This window comes from Danio rerio, chromosome 18 (genome assembly GCF_052040795.2).
Source record: "Danio rerio strain M-AB ecotype USA chromosome 18, GRCz13ab, whole genome shotgun sequence".
In the NCBI taxonomy this organism is placed as follows: domain Eukaryota; kingdom Metazoa; phylum Chordata; class Actinopteri; order Cypriniformes; family Danionidae; genus Danio; species Danio rerio.
Window position 1 is genome coordinate 377,501 of NC_141038.1, and position 17,628 is coordinate 395,128.

General features: G+C 43.2%; 1 protein-coding gene across 8 annotated transcripts in view; it reads left to right on the top strand.

Annotated features, from left to right (window-relative positions):
• nnt2 (nicotinamide nucleotide transhydrogenase 2) overlaps positions 1–17,628 on the top strand; it is a 42,739-nt gene that overhangs the window by 21,691 nt on the left and 3,420 nt on the right. For all 8 annotated transcript variants that reach the window (XM_087291450.1, XM_087291451.1, XM_087291448.1 and 5 more), the window contains 12 exons: positions 448–639; positions 2,152–2,305; positions 2,575–2,736; positions 2,810–2,920; positions 3,975–4,120; positions 4,207–4,402; positions 5,808–6,041; positions 6,271–6,431; positions 8,321–8,500; positions 8,888–9,047; positions 12,212–12,293; positions 14,936–15,054. In XM_087291450.1, the coding sequence (XP_087147576.1) occupies positions 448–639; positions 2,152–2,305; positions 2,575–2,736; positions 2,810–2,920; positions 3,975–4,120; positions 4,207–4,402; positions 5,808–6,041; positions 6,271–6,431; positions 8,321–8,500; positions 8,888–9,047; positions 12,212–12,293; positions 14,936–15,054 (1,897 nt within the window). The remainder of the gene's footprint in view (positions 1–447; positions 640–2,151; positions 2,306–2,574; positions 2,737–2,809; positions 2,921–3,974; positions 4,121–4,206; positions 4,403–5,807; positions 6,042–6,270; positions 6,432–8,320; positions 8,501–8,887; positions 9,048–12,211; positions 12,294–14,935; positions 15,055–17,628) is intronic.

Below are 17,628 nucleotides of genomic sequence, written 5' to 3' on the forward strand. Positions count from 1 at the left end.
AGTAAAAGATTTTCATAATTAATATGAGCACAATAATATACTCCGTTATGGGGACGCAGACAGACTTATGAATATCAATAGTTGAAAGTTTATATAGTTTACGTTTTATTTATTTGTTCATGTGTTATTATTATTTGTGTATGTATTTTATATTTCTACGTTCTTAATCAAATATGTGCACTGAAGTACTAAATAAAGTGAGCAGTATGATCATGCGAGTAGATTTTTGAGTAAATACTTTTTTGTTTTACTTTTTATTTATGATTTATAAAACGTTTTTTACAGAACAACCCCTTCACCGACAATTAAACCCCTTACAGATGAAGGAAAATATATAATAACTAAATTAATTAATTAATATTAAAACATTTATAAAATGTATCATGATTTTTTCCTCAGATTTTCATCATGTCGCCTAGTATGGTCTGACGTGTGTTTGTTGTGCAGGGCGTCACACACATCGGCTACACGGATCTGCCCAGTCGGATGGCCACGCAGGCCAGCTCTCTGTACTCCAACAACATCATCAAACTGCTGAAGGCCATCAGCCCCGATAAAGAGTTCTTCAACTTCGAGCCCACGGACGAGTTCGACTACGGGACGCTGGATCACGTGATCAGAGGGACGATGGTGATGAAGGTGATTCTTCCTCTCGCTTCAGTTCAACATAATCTCTCCTCATATACACTATTGTTAGTATTATTATTGTCCTGTTATCATCATCTCACACACCAAGCGCAGTTGTTTAAATAGCAAATGCATTTGTGCACCCATGGGTGTGCTGGTGGGAGAAGGAGGTGTGTTAAGACGATTTGTAGTCAGTGCTGCAGTTGTTGTTGTTGTTTTTTGAGGAAACTGAAATAGGCCTTAAATACAGAGCTTTGCCTTTTGGCTCAGCTCTTTCTTTACTACAACGGATGTACTGGTCCATTGTGGTGAAGAAGGAGCTGACCTGAGCTTTGGGTCATGACTGAAAGCACAAGATCTTGGATACAAGCGGCCAAAATGAGTTTCCTTCGCAGGGTGGCAGGGCGCACTCTAATAGATAGGGTGAGGAGCTCTGACACCCGGGAGGAGCTCGGAGTAGAGCCGCTGCTCCTCCATATCGAGAGTCAGCTGAGGTGACTCAGGCATCTGTTTCGGATGCCTCCTAGACGCCTACCTAGGGATGTGTTCCAGGCATTTCCCACCGGGAGGAGGCCTCGGAAGACCCAGGACACGCTGGAGGGGCTATGTCTCTCGGCTGGCCTGGGAACGCCTGGGGATCCCCTCAGAGGAGCTGGAGGAAGTGTCTGGGGAGAGAGAAGTCTGGGGTTCTCTCCTAAGACTGCTGCCTCCGCAACCCGGCCCCTGAAAAATGGTAGAAAATGAATGATGTAACAGGCCGCAACGTTAACCAACTAAAAGCTGCTCTGAAGTCAATGGCACAGTTTTTTGGGTTTGTAATTAGCGTGTAATTAATAGGCAGGGCCAAAACATGCATCGATGTTGCTTATTACAACCACAGGGATGACCAGCAGCACCGAAATATCTTTAAATAATGAAAATTAAAGTGTACAAGATTATTATTGTTTAAATAAATATAAAAAACACTACCTTCTTCACCTCAGGGGGCTTTGGGTGATTTCGGCTCATTCTGTAGTTGGTCTTCTAGCTTTAACCTTGCACATGAGCAGATTTGTTGCATCACTACTGAAGAATTACGTTTTTCTGCTTACAATTGTTTGTAATGTAAATAATAAATGCTCCATGACATGCTCGGTGTACACGTTCTTAAAGGAAATTGGAGATTTAATGCATGTTACGCCCAAAAACACACTCGTAACTCATAAGGACAATAATTTTTGACCATGTGTCAGATATATGTGTGTTTTTACTGTCTTTAAAATAGCAAAAGTGTATTTGGAGACGCACTAAATGTACCTGTCCTGTGCACTTTAGAGCATGTGCTTACAAATTTGTAATAATAAAATGAAATACAGAGAGTAGCGGGTTGTGGCTGCATCACCACCTCAGGTGAGCATTACTGCCTAATAATGCAACAGCCCGTCATCCATAATTCCTTGCAATAAGCTTTTTCTTGCACTTTGCACTTTTGTGGCCTCAGATGACGCGTTATTAAAGATTTATGCTTGTATTTCTTGTTTCCAGCAAGGTCAGAATCTTTTTCCTGCACCGCTGCCCAAAACCACTCCACCGCCACCGCCGGCCAAGCAAAAGAGTGTGGCAGAGCTGGAGGCTGAGAAACGCGCTGTAATCTCCCCGTTCAGACGCACCATGACCTCCGCAGGCGTCTACACCGCAGGTCAGACAGCAGACGAATGATCAACTTGATAAAGTAATCAATGAACATGTGGAAAAATACCAAATGAGCAGGTCCAAACAAAGTCTGCGGACAATAACTGCTGTTTCTGTGCTGAATTTGGTGAAAGACCTCCAGATTTATGCTAAATGGCGTTTAGACACTAGACTCTGTGTGGCACAGATTCAGTGTGTGTCTGCAGATGACTGAAATAGTGTTTAAAAGACACTCTCTGTCTGCCTGTCTGTCTGTCTGTGGGTGTGTTTGTGAAGGTCTCTCCACCGTTCTGGGTTTGGGTATTGCCTCTCCCAATGCCGCCTTCACTCAGATGGTGACGACCTTTGGCCTTGCTGGAATTGTGGGATATCACACGGTGTGGGGGGTGACTCCGGCCCTGCACTCGCCACTCATGTCTGTGACCAACGCCATCTCAGGTGAGGCGCATGCGAAGGAGTGTGATCCTGTGTGTGCACTTATATGTGTGTATGTGTGTGTGTGTGCGCGCAGGTCTGACAGCAGTGGGTGGGCTGGTGCTGATGGGTGGAGGATTGACGCCCTCGTCTCTTCCCGAATCTCTGGCTCTGCTGGCTGCGTTTGTGTCCTCCATCAACATCGCAGGTCAGAACCCCATCAACACAACACATTCAACAAACCACACCTCTGATGCGACTCTCCTAATAAAAGCCACATGTACAACACCACAAACCACACTCCCACTCATCAAGCCACACCTTCAGCTAAATAAACCACACCCCCAACACAAGCCACACTTCCACACCAACAAAACCACACCCTCTACAATGCAAACCACACCTACATAGCAAACCACACTTAAACTCTGTAAGCAACACCTCTAACATAAGCCACACCCCCAAAGCAATAAAACCACACCTTCTACACAACAAACCACACTTTTATATGACACTCCCAACAGAAGCCACACCTTCAGTACAGCAAAGCAAAATTCTTACCCAATAAACTACACCTTCAACCTCAAAGGCCACACCTCCAACTTAATAAACCACACCTCAACACAAGCCACACCTCCATAGCCACAAAACTACATCTTCTATACAGCAAACCATTCTTTTTAAACCCCATCCAAAGACAATACACAGCCCCAACATTACAAAGCACACCTCTAATCCAACAAGCTACACCTCCTTTACAGCAAACAACACATACACTCTGTAAACCACACCTCCAACCCAAGCCACACCTCCAAAAAAACTAAATTACACCTCCTATACAGCAAACAATTTTTTCAACTCAGTAAATCCCATCCAAAGACAATCCACACTCCCAACAATACAAAACCACACCTCCAAACTAACAAGCTACACCTCCTTCACAGTAAACCACACCTAAACTCTGTAAACCACACCTCCAACCCAAGCCACACCTCCAAAAAAAATAAACCACACTTTTAATCCAACAAGCCACACCTCCTTCAAAGCAAACCATAATTAAACTTGGTAAACCACACCTCCAAAAAACAAAACCACACCTCTAATCCAACAAGCCACACCTCCATCACTACAAACCACGCCTCTAATACAACAATCCCCACCTCCAACACAACAAAGCACACGTTTCACTCGCCTTACACTGGACTACACTAGTAATCTGACATCTGTAATGTGTTTTACAGTCTGATCTGCTGTGTCTGCAGGTGGTTTTCTGATCACTCAGAAGATGCTGGACATGTTCAAGAGGCCCACGGACCCTCCAGAGCACAACTACCTGTACACACTGCCAGGACTGGCCTTTGTGGGCGGTTACGGGGCGTCTGTTGCTGGCGGATACAGCATTGAGCAGGTCACATGACTCTGTGTGTGTGTGTTTGTCAGTATATATGTAGAGATACCTGGACTCTGGTCTAATGTGTGTGTGTGTGTGTGCAGATGATGTACCTGGGCTCTGGTATGTGTTGTGTTGGAGCTCTGGCCGGTCTCTCCGCTCAGGGAACCAGTCGTTTAGGGAACGCCCTGGGAATGATCGGAGTCGCCGGAGGAATCGCAGCCACACTCGGCGCTCTCAAACCCTCACCTGAGCTCCTGTCGCAGATGTCCATTGCCATGGCAAGCGGAGGAACTCTGGGTAATAAACGCTGTGAATAAATTCAGTGCCGGATGTTATTAAATGATTGAAATTCAATAAAATTAAATGCGCATCACATTTTTGAGTAAAATAACGTAAGCGGCACACATTAGCGGCAATTGGATTTGTAATTTGATGCAAAGATAATATAAAGATAATGACAAAATGGCGAATGTAGTGCGTCCAAATTCCATTCATACTGCTCACATTCATACTGTATAGAGCGCACTTTTCTAGGGGACGAGTAGTGCGTTTAAATTCAAATGCAGTACCTACTGAGTAGTAGGCAGTTTCGGACGCAGCCCAATAGACCATATAAGCCGAGGTCGCCCCTCATTTGTATGTAATTTAGCCAACCCGGGCTCATTGTGGAAACGCAGTCCCACGGACGTTTCTGGAGACCGCGGAATACGTCCCGGTGGGTACGTATGGCTGCAGTTTTTATTTTTGCGAAATTCGCGAGTTGTTTTTGAGAAATTTCGCGCCCGCGATGTTCTCGCGTGAACCCACCAGAGGCCGCTGTCCGACTGACCGGATGATTGACTGCGCGACCGGCCAATCGGCCGACCCGCCCTCCTCCTTCCCTGAACCCAACCAATTTTACTGGTTGACCCGCCCGCCCGTTCACTTCCCTAAACCCGAGCAACAGTTTACAAAAGCCGTCCAAATAAAGAAAAGCCCTGATTTTTTTTTGTTCTACCGTGTTTTCGGATTTCACTGCGTTCTCACCCTGTTACGAAACTCGTTCACTTAATTTTTGGGATTCTGTTTTTGTCTTACCTGATTGCTGGAACCGCTTTTCCCCGGACTCGAAACCGATCGCCGTGGTCGACTCCTCTCTGCATCTCAAGCTTGTCGACGTACACGCTGAGCTGAGTGGACAAACGGGTTGCAGCGGCGAAGCCCTCCACAAGGAGGTAAGCGCGAAAGGGAACGGCGTCACACCGCCCCGCAGCGTTCGCTTGAAAAAAATAAATGCAGCCGTACGTACCTCCCTGGACGTATTCCGCTGTCTCCAGAAACGTCCGCGGGACTACGTTTTCAGAATGAGCTTGGGTTGAATTTAGCTGTTGATATGCGAGCGCATCGATCGCTCACATCCCCTCTCATCATTTACCTGCTCATGTGTTGTGGCTGCTTGTAAACTCATGAACAAACACCTGCGATCGGGTCATGAGATTGGCGAGTACTGATCCAGTCATGAAATGTGACTATTGGCCAATACTGATCTCCGGAGCTTCCCTAGTGTATATATCTGTGTGTGTTTCTGTGTTTGTATGTGTTTGTATGTGTCCATGTGGTTGTATACTTGTGTGTATGTATGTGTATATGTCTATGTGTGTGTGTGTGTGTTTATTTGTTCATATGTATGTGTATGTGTGTGTGTGTGTGTGTGTGTTGTCAGGTCTGACCATCGCCAAGCGCATCGAGATCTCAGATCTCCCTCAGCTGGTGGCTGCGTTCCACAGTCTGGTGGGTCTGGCTGCGGTGCTCACCTGTGTGGCCGAGTACATGATCGAGTATCCACACCTGGATGTTCATCCGGCGGCCGGCGTGCTGAAGATCGTGGCTTATCTGGGCACCTACATCGGCGGAGTGACCTTCAGCGGCTCTCTGGTGGCGTACGGAAAGCTACAAGGTGCATTTACTCACTTTAACAGGAACCTATTATGCAGAAATGACCTTTATATGTGGTATAAACCCAGTAGTGTGTGTGTGTGTGTCTGCGGTCTGTAGCTCCGCCCTTTTCTGAAAAGAGCACTTCTCATTTGCATTTAAAGCTACAGTCACCAAAATGCCAAAATTAGGATCAAAGCCTGAAAGGGTCAGTTTCAGAGAGCTGGAGTACATTATCTGTCTATGTGCAGGTCTGCTGGATTCGGCTCCTCTGCTGCTGCCCGGGCGGCACATGCTGAATGCGGGTCTGATGTTGGCATCAGTGGGCGGGATGGTGCCCTTCATGCTGAGCGACTCCTTCCATACCGGCATGGGCTGCTTACTGGGCGTCTCTGGACTCTCCACTGTCATGGTGACAACAACACCATTAAACACACACACACACACACACACACACACACACACACACACACACACACACACACACACACACACACACACACACACACATACACACACACACACACATACAGAAACACACAAACAGAAACTAATATATTCATTTATGTGTGTGTGTATTATCTGTGTGTGTGTGTGTGTGTGTGTGTGTGTGTGTATTATGTGTTTATGTGTGTGTATTGTATGTGTGTATATTGTGTGGATTATGTGTGTGTATTACTTGAGTGTATTATGTGTTTGTGTGTATATTGTGTGTGTCTGTGTGTTATGTCTGTGTGTGTGTTTATGTGTGTGTGTGTTATGTGTGTATTATGTGTTTATGTGTGTATATTGTGTGTGTGTGTGTGTCTGTGTGTTATGTCTGTGTGTGCTTATGTGTGTGTGTGTTATGTGTGTATTGTGTGTGTGTTATGTCTGTGTGTTATGTCTGTGTGTGTTTATGTGTGTGTGTGTGTGTTATGTGTGTATTATGTGTTTATGTGTGTATATTGTGTGTGTGTGTGTGTGTGTGTATTATGTGATTATGTGTGTGTATTGTATGTGTGTATATTGTGTGGATTTTGTGTGTGTATTATTTGAGTGTATTATGTGTTTATGTGTGTATATTGTGTGTGTGTGTTTATTTGTGTGTGTGTGTGAGTGTGTGTGTGTGTGTGTTATGTGTGTATTATGTGTTATGTGTGTATATTGTGTGTGTGTGTATGTGTGTTATGTGTGTGTGTTGTGTGTGTGTCTGTGTGTTATGTGTTTGTATCATCTGTGTGTGTGTGTGTGTGTGTATTATGTGTGTGTGTTTGTGTATTATCTGTTTGTGTATTTTGTGTTTATTTGTATATATTGTTTGTGTGTATATCATGTATGTGTGTGTGTGTGTTTTATGTGCGTGTGTGTGTTGTTTATTATGTGTATATTGTGTATTATATGTGTGTGTGCATTATCTGTGTGTGTGTATTATGTGTGTGTGTGTGTATTATGTTTGTGTATTTACATTGTGTGTATATGGGTGTATTATCTGTTTGTGTGTGTAATGTATGTGTGTATTTTATGTGTGTGTGTGTATTGTTTATTATGTGTATATTGTGTATTATATGTGTGTGTGTATTATCTGTGTGTGTGTATTATGTGTTTATGTGTGTGTATTGTATGTGTGTATATAATGTGTGTGTGTGTATTGTTTATTATATATATATATGTGTGTATATTGTGTATTATATGTGTGTGCGTATTATCTCTGTGTGTGTGTGTGTGTGTGTATTATGTGTGTATGTGTGTGTATTGTATGTGTGTATATTATGTGTGTGTGTGTATTGTTTATTATATGTATATGTGTGTATATTGTGTATTATATGTGTGTGTGTATTATCTGTGTGTGTGTGTGTGTGTGTGTGTGTGTGTGTGTGTGTTTGTGTGTGTATGTGTGTGTGTATTATGTGCATGTGTGTGTATTATGTTTGTGTATTTACATTGTGTGTATATGGGTGTATTATCTGTTTGTGTGTGTAATGTATGTGTGTATTTTATGTGTGTGTGTGTATTGTTTATTATGTGTATATTGTGTATTATATGTGTGTGTGTATTATCTGTGTGTGTGTATTATGTGTTTATGTGTGTGTATTGTATGTGTATATAATGTGTGTGTGTGTGTATTGTTTATTATATATATATATGTGTGTATGTTGTGTATTATATGTGTGTGCGTATTATCTGTGTGTGTGTGTGTGTGTGTGTGTATTATGTGTTTATGTGTGTGTATTGTATGTGTGTATGTGTGTGTGTGTATTGTTTATTATATGTATATGTGTGTATATTGTGTATTATATGTGTGTGTGTGTGTGTGTGTAGGGTGTGACGCTGACCTCCGCTATCGGTGGAGCAGATATGCCGGTGGTGATCACGGTGTTGAACAGTTACTCCGGCTGGGCTCTGTGTGCTGAGGGGTTCCTGCTGGAAAACAACCTGATGACCATCGTCGGCGCTCTGATTGGCTCGTCAGGCGCCATCCTGTCCTACATCATGTGTGTGGTGAGTGAACGCCGGTGGGGGTGGAGCTGAAGGGTGTGTCTTAATCTGCACCCTTGTTCGCAAGTCAGTGCACAGATCGGGGAGTCAGTCAGTCACTGAATCCTTCCACTGCACTTAACGTTCATGTGCTTAAAAATGTCCCACAATGCACTGTGAAAGTCAGGGCGCATCGATACACACTACTACATCCCCCCTTAACAGTGCACATCACTGACTAAAGAACGAGATAGGGAGCTGACTGAGATGCAGCAAGAGAGTCAGGGTCTGCTGACCTGTGTGTGTGTGTGTGTGTGTGTGTGTGTATATGTATGTGTGTTTGTGTATATGTGTATATATATGTGTGTGTGTGTGTGTGTGTGTGTGTGTGTGTGTGTGTGTGTCCTGCAGGCCATGAACCGTTCGCTGCCGAATGTGATTCTGGGTGGATATGGCACCTCGTCCACCGCCGGCGGGAAACCCATGGAGATCGTGGGAACACACACCGAGGTCAACGTGGAGCAGTCCATCGAGATGATCAAAGAGGCCAGCAGCATCATCATAACACCTGGTGGGTCACACACACACACACACACACACACACACACACACACACACACACACACACACATGCAGAAACATGCTCATTTAAACAAACACACAGACACTAACACATGCAGACATATGCACACACACACATTTAAACACACATTCATTCACATACACTCACACACACATACACATGCACAAACACACGCAGATGCACACACACAAACAAACACATACACAAGTGCACAGTCATACACACACACATATACTTTCTCTCTCTCTCAGTAACACACACACACACACACACACAGATACACAAACAAACAAAGGTGTGTGTGTTTGCTGATCACATTAATGTTCAGTGTGAGGGTTTGTCAAAGCTGAGGGATGGAGAAACAAACTCTGATGCTGAATTATTACTGACACTAGAGGGCAGTGTTTGACAGAGCATGATGGGATAGCAGCGCGCACTGAGACACAAACTTCAGCACACACACACACACACATACACAGAAACCCCCACGCACACACACAAAAAACACATGCAAAAGTACAATTCCACAGAACCACACACACACGAACAGAAACACACACATACACAAGGACACACGCTCATGCAAACGCACAATCAAACAAACTTATACCACACACACACTCACACACCTGTTTCTCCCGCTGTCTTCCAGGCACTCATTAATCTCCACACACACCATCAGCTGCAAATGAGTCCATTTATTTCTAAAGCTCTTTTATTACACACACACACACACACACACATACTCAAAATAGACACACATACACATTCTCAACACACATACACACTCACTGGTCACTTTATTAGGTACACCTGTCCAGCTGTTGGTTAACAGGCTTCTCTAATCAGCCAATCACAGGGCAGCAGCTCACTGCATTTCAGCATGTAGACATGATCAAGAGGATCTGCTGCAGGTCAGAGCGAGCATCAGAATGGGGAAGAAAGGGGATTTAAGAGACTTTGAACGTGGCATGGTTGTTGCTGCCAGACGGGCTGCTCTGAGTATTTCAGAAACTGCTGATCTACTGGGATTTTCACGCACAACCATCTCTAGGCTTTACAGAGAATGCTCCGACAAAGAGAAAATATCCAGTGAGCGGCAGTTCTGTGGGCGCAAATGCCTTGTTGATGAGGCCAGAGGAGAATGGCCAGACTGGTTCCAGCTGATAGAAAGGCAACAGTAACTCAAATAAGCACTCGTTACAACCGAGCTCTGCAGAAGAGCATCTCTGAACACACAACACGTCCAACCTTGAGGCGGATGGGCTACAGCAGCAGGATAACGCAGCATGTCATAAAGCTCAATCATCTCAGACTGGTTTCTTGAACATGACGATGAGTTCACTGTACTCAAATGGCCTCCACAGTCACCAGAGCTCAATCCAATAGAGCAGCTTTGGGATGTGGTGGAACGGGAGATTGGCATCATGGATGTGCAGCCGACAAATCTGCAGCAACTGTGTGATGCTATCATGACAATATGGAGCAAAACCTCTGAGGAATATCTCCAGCAGCTTGATGAATCTCTGACACCAAGGATTAAGACAGTTCTGAAGGCAAAAGGGGTCCTAACCCTAACCCGACCCGGTACTAGTGAGGTGTACCTAATAAAGTGGCCGGTTAATATGGTAGCGTGTCAGAGTTTGAATCTGCTGAAGATGCTTTAGATCTGATATAAACATCACCTGATGAGATTCACTCCAGTTTCTGTGACTGAAGGAAACGCTGGACACACATGCAGGGAAACAGCAGAAGTTAATATAGATTATTCTGCTATAAAGTTTTACTTACAGCTTCTAACATGTCAGTGTCGTGACAAACCTCGTAACTGTTAGCTGATTATAATCATAATTATGCATCAAGTCATATCATATTATTCTTTTTGTAGTCTTATTGACCCTCATATTTTAAATAATTCTATGGAATTTAGGCGAAACTGTGGCTTATAGCAAGAACGTCGCTGGTTTGAGTCCCGGCAGTTTCTGTGTGGAGTTTGCATGTTCTCCCCGTGTTGGTGTGGGTTTCCTCCGGGTGCTCCGGTTTCCCCCACAGTCCAAACACATGCGCTATAGGGGAACTGATCTGTTTCCCAGTACTGGATTTCAACTGGAAGGGCATCCACTGTGTAAAACAAATGTTGGAATAGTTGGCGGTTCATTCCGCTGTGGTGAATTTTATTTCATTTTTATTCTTTTATTTATTTTATTTTCGGCTTAGCCCCTTTAATAATCAGGGGTCACCACAGCGGAATGAACCGCCAACTATTCAAGCAGCGGATGCCCTTCCAGCTGCAACCCAGTACTGGGAAACATTCACACTCATACTGTACAGCCAGTGTAGTTGATCAGTTCTCCTATAGCGCATGTGTTTGGACTGTGGGGGAAACCGGAGCACCCGGAGGAAACCCACACCAACACGGGGAGAACATGCAAACTCCACACAGAAACACCAACTGACCCAGCCGAGACTCGAACCAGCGACCTTCTTGCTGTGAGGCAATTGTGCTACCCACTGCGCCACCATGCAGCTTTTTTATTTTATTTTACATCAATGTTCAAAAAGTATGCTGACACACACACACACACACACACACATAATGCATGTTCTCCTTGTGTTGTGTGACCCCGGGCACGGGCTGCATATGTGCGTGTCTGGTCTCCACACGCGATGCTCCGACACACACACATCTGGCGGTCAGGAAACTCTGCCGTCTGCAGCCAATCATGCGGATTCCCTGAACGTCTGATGACACAATTCTCCACACGCCGCTGCGCTTATTACTGCAAACCTGAAGCAAATGTGCAGGTCCAGCTTCAGCCCGGGGTTCGGGGATTCCTCAGGCGCACTCCAGAGAGAGAGAGTGTGTGTGTGTGTGTGTGTGTGTGTGTGGGAGAGAGAGAATGTGTGAGAAAGTGTGTAAGAGTATGTATATGTGTGTGAGTGCGTGTGTGTATCAGAGTGCCTGTGTGTGTGTATGAGTGAGTGTGTGTGTGTCTGTGAGTGAGAGTGTGTGAGTGTGAGAGGGTGCACAACAAAATCATGCTCAAAACAAATATAAATATTTTTACTTAAACAACCTCTGTGTGTGTGTGTGTGTGTGTGTGTGTGTGTGTGTGTGTGTGTGTGTGTGTGTGTGTGTTTCTTCATGACAGGCTGGGGTCTGTGCGCGGCGAAGGCTCAGTATCCCATCGCTGATATGGTGAAGATGCTCCGTGAGCAGGGAAAGTCTGTGAGGTCAGTCCAGCACCTCTGAAACCAGAGAAAGAGCAAAACAAGCTCCAGAAATAATCACACACTCCGTTCTCACACTCCTCATCCAGTGTTTTTAGCGTCTGTCTCCAGCGCTTGGCAGGTCAGCGGCGTAACTCTGTTAGAAACACGACTCAAACACATCTGCGTCTGATAAAAGCTGAGGCCATTCTGTAAATAAAGCAGGAGAGCGGAGCCGCAGATGTTCAATAACTCAATAAATGGGGATAATGAACATGCACAATATTGATATCAGGGCCAGTGACCAATACAGGGAAGAGTCAGTGTTATTATCTCAACTCTGAATGTGTCGAAAGAAAAACAATGAAGCTGTCCTGCTGTAATCGGCCAACAGTTTAGGGGACTTTAAAGATATCAATAGGGACTTCTGAGTTTCTAGGCACATAAAGAAAGTTTTTTAAGGGTAAAACTCTATTGAAAGTATTTATTTATGAAGTAATCATTTAGGAAGTGTTGAATCTGTTATGTGATTAAGTTATGCCTATGCTGTATATACTGTGCATGTGGAGAGCATCGACAGCGCTTCACTTTCTCCACATGTGTTTATGTACAGCCTTATTCCAAAATGGATTAAACTGATTGATTTCCTCAACATTCTACACACAATCCCCCATAATGACCATGTGGAGTTTTAGAAATTGTTGCACATTTATTACAAATAAAACAGCAGATAAATCAGGTGTACATCAGTATTCACAGGCTTTGCTCAATACTCTGTTGATGCCCCTTTGGCAGTGATTACAGCTTCAAGTCTTTCTGAATATGATGCACAAGCTCTGCACACCTGTCTTCTGGAATTTTGGCCCGTTCCTCTTTGCAGGACCTCTTAAGCTCTATCAGGTTGGATGGGAAGCGACAGTGTACAGCCATTTTCAGATCTCTCCAGAGATGTTCAATAGGATTTAGGTCTGGGCTCTGGCTGGGCCACTCACTGAGTTGTTGTTGTGCCGCTGCATTGATATGTTGGCGGTGTGCTTTGGGTCATTGTCCTGCTGGAAGATGAAGCATCGCCCCAGTCTGAGGTGGAGAGCACTCTTGTGCAGGTCTTCATTCAGGATGTCTCTGTACATCGCTGCATTCATCTTTCCCTCTATCCTGACTAGTCTTCCAGTTCCTGCTGCTGAAACACATCCCCACAGCATGATGCCAACACCACCATGCTTCACTGTAGGGATGCTGTTAGCCTGCTGATGAGCGCCGCCTGCTGTTCTCCACACGTATCGCCTGGCGTTCACTCCAAACAGTTCAGTTTGAGTCTCATCAGAGCAGAGAGTTTAGTTTCTGATGCTCTGAGAGTCCTTCAGATGGTGAACTCCAGGCGGGGAGTGTCTTCCGTCTGGCCGCTCTACCATACAGATGCCTGATTGGTGGATTGCTGCACAGATGGTTGTCCTTCTGTAAGGTTCTCCTCTCTCCACAGAAGAACGCTGGAGCTCAGACAGAGTGACCATCGGGTTATTGATCACCTCCCTGACTGAGGCCCTTCTCCCTGATCACTCAGCTTAGATGGCCGGCCAGCTCTAGGAAGAGTCCTGCTGGTTAAACATCTTCCACTTACGGATGATGGAGGCCGCTGTGCTCAATGGAGCTTTCAGAGCAGCAGAAATGTTTCTTTAACCTTCCCCAGCCTTGGAGGTCTACAGAGATTCCTTTGTCTTCATGCTTGGTTTGTGCTTTGTCATGCACTGTCAACCCTGGGCCCTTATATAGACAGCTGTAGCCTTTTCAGATCATGTCCATCAGCTGAATTGAGCACAGGTGAACTAAAGTGAACCCGGAGGAAACCCACGCCAACACGGGGAGAACATGCAAACTCCACACAGAAACACCAACTGACCCAGCCGGGACTCAAACTAGCGACCTTCTTGTTGTGAGGCGACCGTGTCAGGAATATGTTTAGAATCTGTATTATATTTGGGAAAATAATAAATAAATAAAAAATTTAAGAGGAAAAATCAAGAGAAATAAAAAATATTTAGTTTACATTTTGCAGTTTGTCATTTGTTTTTGCAATATTTTTAATGTGTATTATTTTTCTATTATTTTATTTTATTATAGCATTATTTTAACAAATATACCTGTTTAATGAATCTGTTTAGTTCAAAGGCACTAAAATATATCATCTATATTTACTGAAAAATGGATAAAAATAATAATTTTAAAAGGGGGCGAGCGCTGCTGTAAATCTTTTTTTTTTCTATTGATATTTCTTTCCTGTATCTAAGGTTTTCCTATTTTCTGTTTTATTTTATCTGTTATTTTATTCCATATATTTTTTTGAGTTTTTGCCTGGTTTCTAAATACAATAATAAAAATATTGCCTTGTTTTCAGAGTTTCTCCTTAAAACAACCAAAATAATGTTATTTCAGTCAGAAAACAATGATTATTTTGCTCTTTTTTACTTTTATTTTGACTCATTATTTATGAAAATAAAATTAATTTTTGCTTTTCTAAACAAAAAGTTTTTTGATTAAAGAGTTATTTGGACTCAAAACAAGACAAAAACTGTAAGAAAGAGAAGCATGTTTGCAGTCTATTGTGCTTGGAGTTCTTTTAATCCGTCCCTGACTGAGATGTAGATTTTCTGCTGTGTTTTCTGGGGCAGGTTTGGGATCCACCCAGTGGCGGGCCGGATGCCCGGGCAGCTGAATGTGCTGCTGGCGGAGGCCGGAGTGCCGTATGATGTGGTTCTGGAGATGGACGAAATCAATGATGATTTCCCAGGTCAGCTTGATTTGTGCTGCTCATTAAACTGATTATATTAGACACACACAACTGCTTATGCTTGCTTGATTTAGCCCATCAGCACTAATCAGATGCGGCCATCAATTACATCTGTGTTTAAATAACTGATAAATAACTCGTTATATTCATTAATCAGCATTATTCTGCTCATGCGCATTAGAGTGTGCGCCTTTCATGTGAGCACAAAATAACACATATCATCAATCTCACTGCTGATTTGTGTGGAGACTGCCTGGAAATGTTGTAGAGTATGAAAAATAGTTCTGTGAAAACTCTTTGAAATGTTTGATGACGTATTAAAAGATTATAAGGAGCACAGTTTGGCCAAAATACTCAGTAATTGTCATTTGAAGCCTTTACATTTTGCCACTGTTCTTTAAACCACTGGATTTTACACATTTGATGACAATATTTTGTTCATAGTTTTCAAACAGATTCAAATTCAGTATGATCACTGCTTTTAATATATATTTATTTAATGTATTTTATGATTAATGTTGACAGTTTTGGATAATCTTTTTTTTTAAATCATATTGTAGAAATTCAATTAAAATGAAATGAATCACATAAAATAAAGTAAATCATATTAAAGAAGCAAGTGGTGCAGTGGGTAGTGCTGTCGCCCCACAGCAAGAAGGTCGCTGGTTCCCTTGGCTGGGTCAGTTCGCATTTCTGTGTGGAGTTTGCATGTTCTCCCCGTGTTGGTGTTTTCCTCCACAGTCCAAACACATGCGCTATAGGTCAGTTAAATAAGCTAAACTGGCCGTAGTGTATGGGTGTGTGCGTGAATGAGTGTGTATGGATGTTTCCCAGTGATGGGTTGCAGCTGGAAGGGCATCCGCTATGTAAAGCAAATGCTGGATAAGTTGGCAGTTCATTCCACTGTGGCGACCCCTGAATAATAAAGGGACTAAGCCGAAAAGAAAATGAGTGAATGAATATTAAAGGTGCAGTCTGTAAGTTTGCCACCCAGTGGTTGAGCTAGGTATTGCACTCCTGGATCAAAACACATGCAAGTGCAGGTTGCCAGATTGACGACACCAACAGAAGCGTGCCTGACAATCGAGACAAAACACTGATTTAAATTGTGTTGTAAATAAAAGCAGCAGCACGCAACAGGATTATTCTCCATATTACAGGAGTTTTTGTCATAACCAACAGCTGAAATTGACATATTAGAAACGTTTTCTATTTCAGCTGAACAACAGAAAACTGACAATGCTCAGCTCAGCTACAGCTCATGTGCTTTATTCAGTGTTCAATGCTCATAATGTGAGTCTGACATGACATTTATTGCCATGCTACTGACAGCAGCAGCAGATAGTTCAGCTCAGCGTCTGAAACTGAACTCTAGAACTGCAAACCAACACATATGAGTGATTCAGCATCTACATTTAATCATGTTCAAGAGCTTTAATATGTGTTCATTAGATGATAAAGCTCAGCATTGTGCTGGAGTGCAGTGAGTGCACTATATTATTTGCTCATTAATAGCCTCATGTGGAACTCTGAATCTGCGGCTCATTTCAGAGTCTGCTACTGTCCACCAGAGGTCACAGTTTGGTCATGGACGCATGCTTAGACAGCCTTATGACGGGCTGAATGAAATGCGCTGTTTTCCACCATCTGGCAACCCGGGGTGCTGAAATATAATTGGCTAAATTGGCATTGGGCAGGTTAAAGAGACCAAAGACAGTCGTTCCTGCACACTCAAAGCAGAATATCTGACTTCAGCAGTATAGCTGCAGTATAGAGTCAGAAACTTACAGCACCTTCAAAACAGTGATCATACTAATTGTGTTCTGTTTAATGAACTATGATAGAAATGTTGTATGGTTTGTTTTGGTTATTACAGAAAAATTTGAGTCCACAGCAGAATATTTTTTCCCACGCACTGCAAAAACAGCTTTTATTTCATCAAATATCTTTATAAATATGCTAAAAGTGAGTAAGTTTTTCCAAAATAACAAGCAAAATAATGTTATTTCAAAAACAGGATTATTTTGTTTACCTCATTATTGGCAGATTTAGCTTGTTTTAAGGAAAAACTCTCTTCATTTTGACTCATTATTTCTGTAAACAAGGATATATTTTGAACTAGTCCAGAAAATGCATCTTCATTTAAGAATTTTGAGATATTTGGACTTGAAACAAGACAAAAACTCTTGTAAAGAAAAGTATTTTTGCTGTGTATTATCAGTATTAGATAATGTAGACAACATACATATTTTTCAGGATTAACAGATGAAAATCAGTGTTTGTTTGAGACAGAACGATTATGAATGCGTTTGCAGTGGCTGTGGATCAGTGTGTTCAGATACAGATGGATGATCCGCTGTATATCAGTGTCCGACTGCGGTCAGGACACATCTGCTGTCCTACAGCGCTCTGATCTTTGTAATAATTCATTGTGATTATGTAATTGTGCCTAGACATGCGAGCCTGTTCTTCTGTGTGTCTGCGCTCGGAGGACAGCATGTGTTTTTGGTTAGCTGCTGCAGATAAGCTTGAAGAGCAGAGAGGAAAGCCGACACCATCGCATGAGAGCCACTA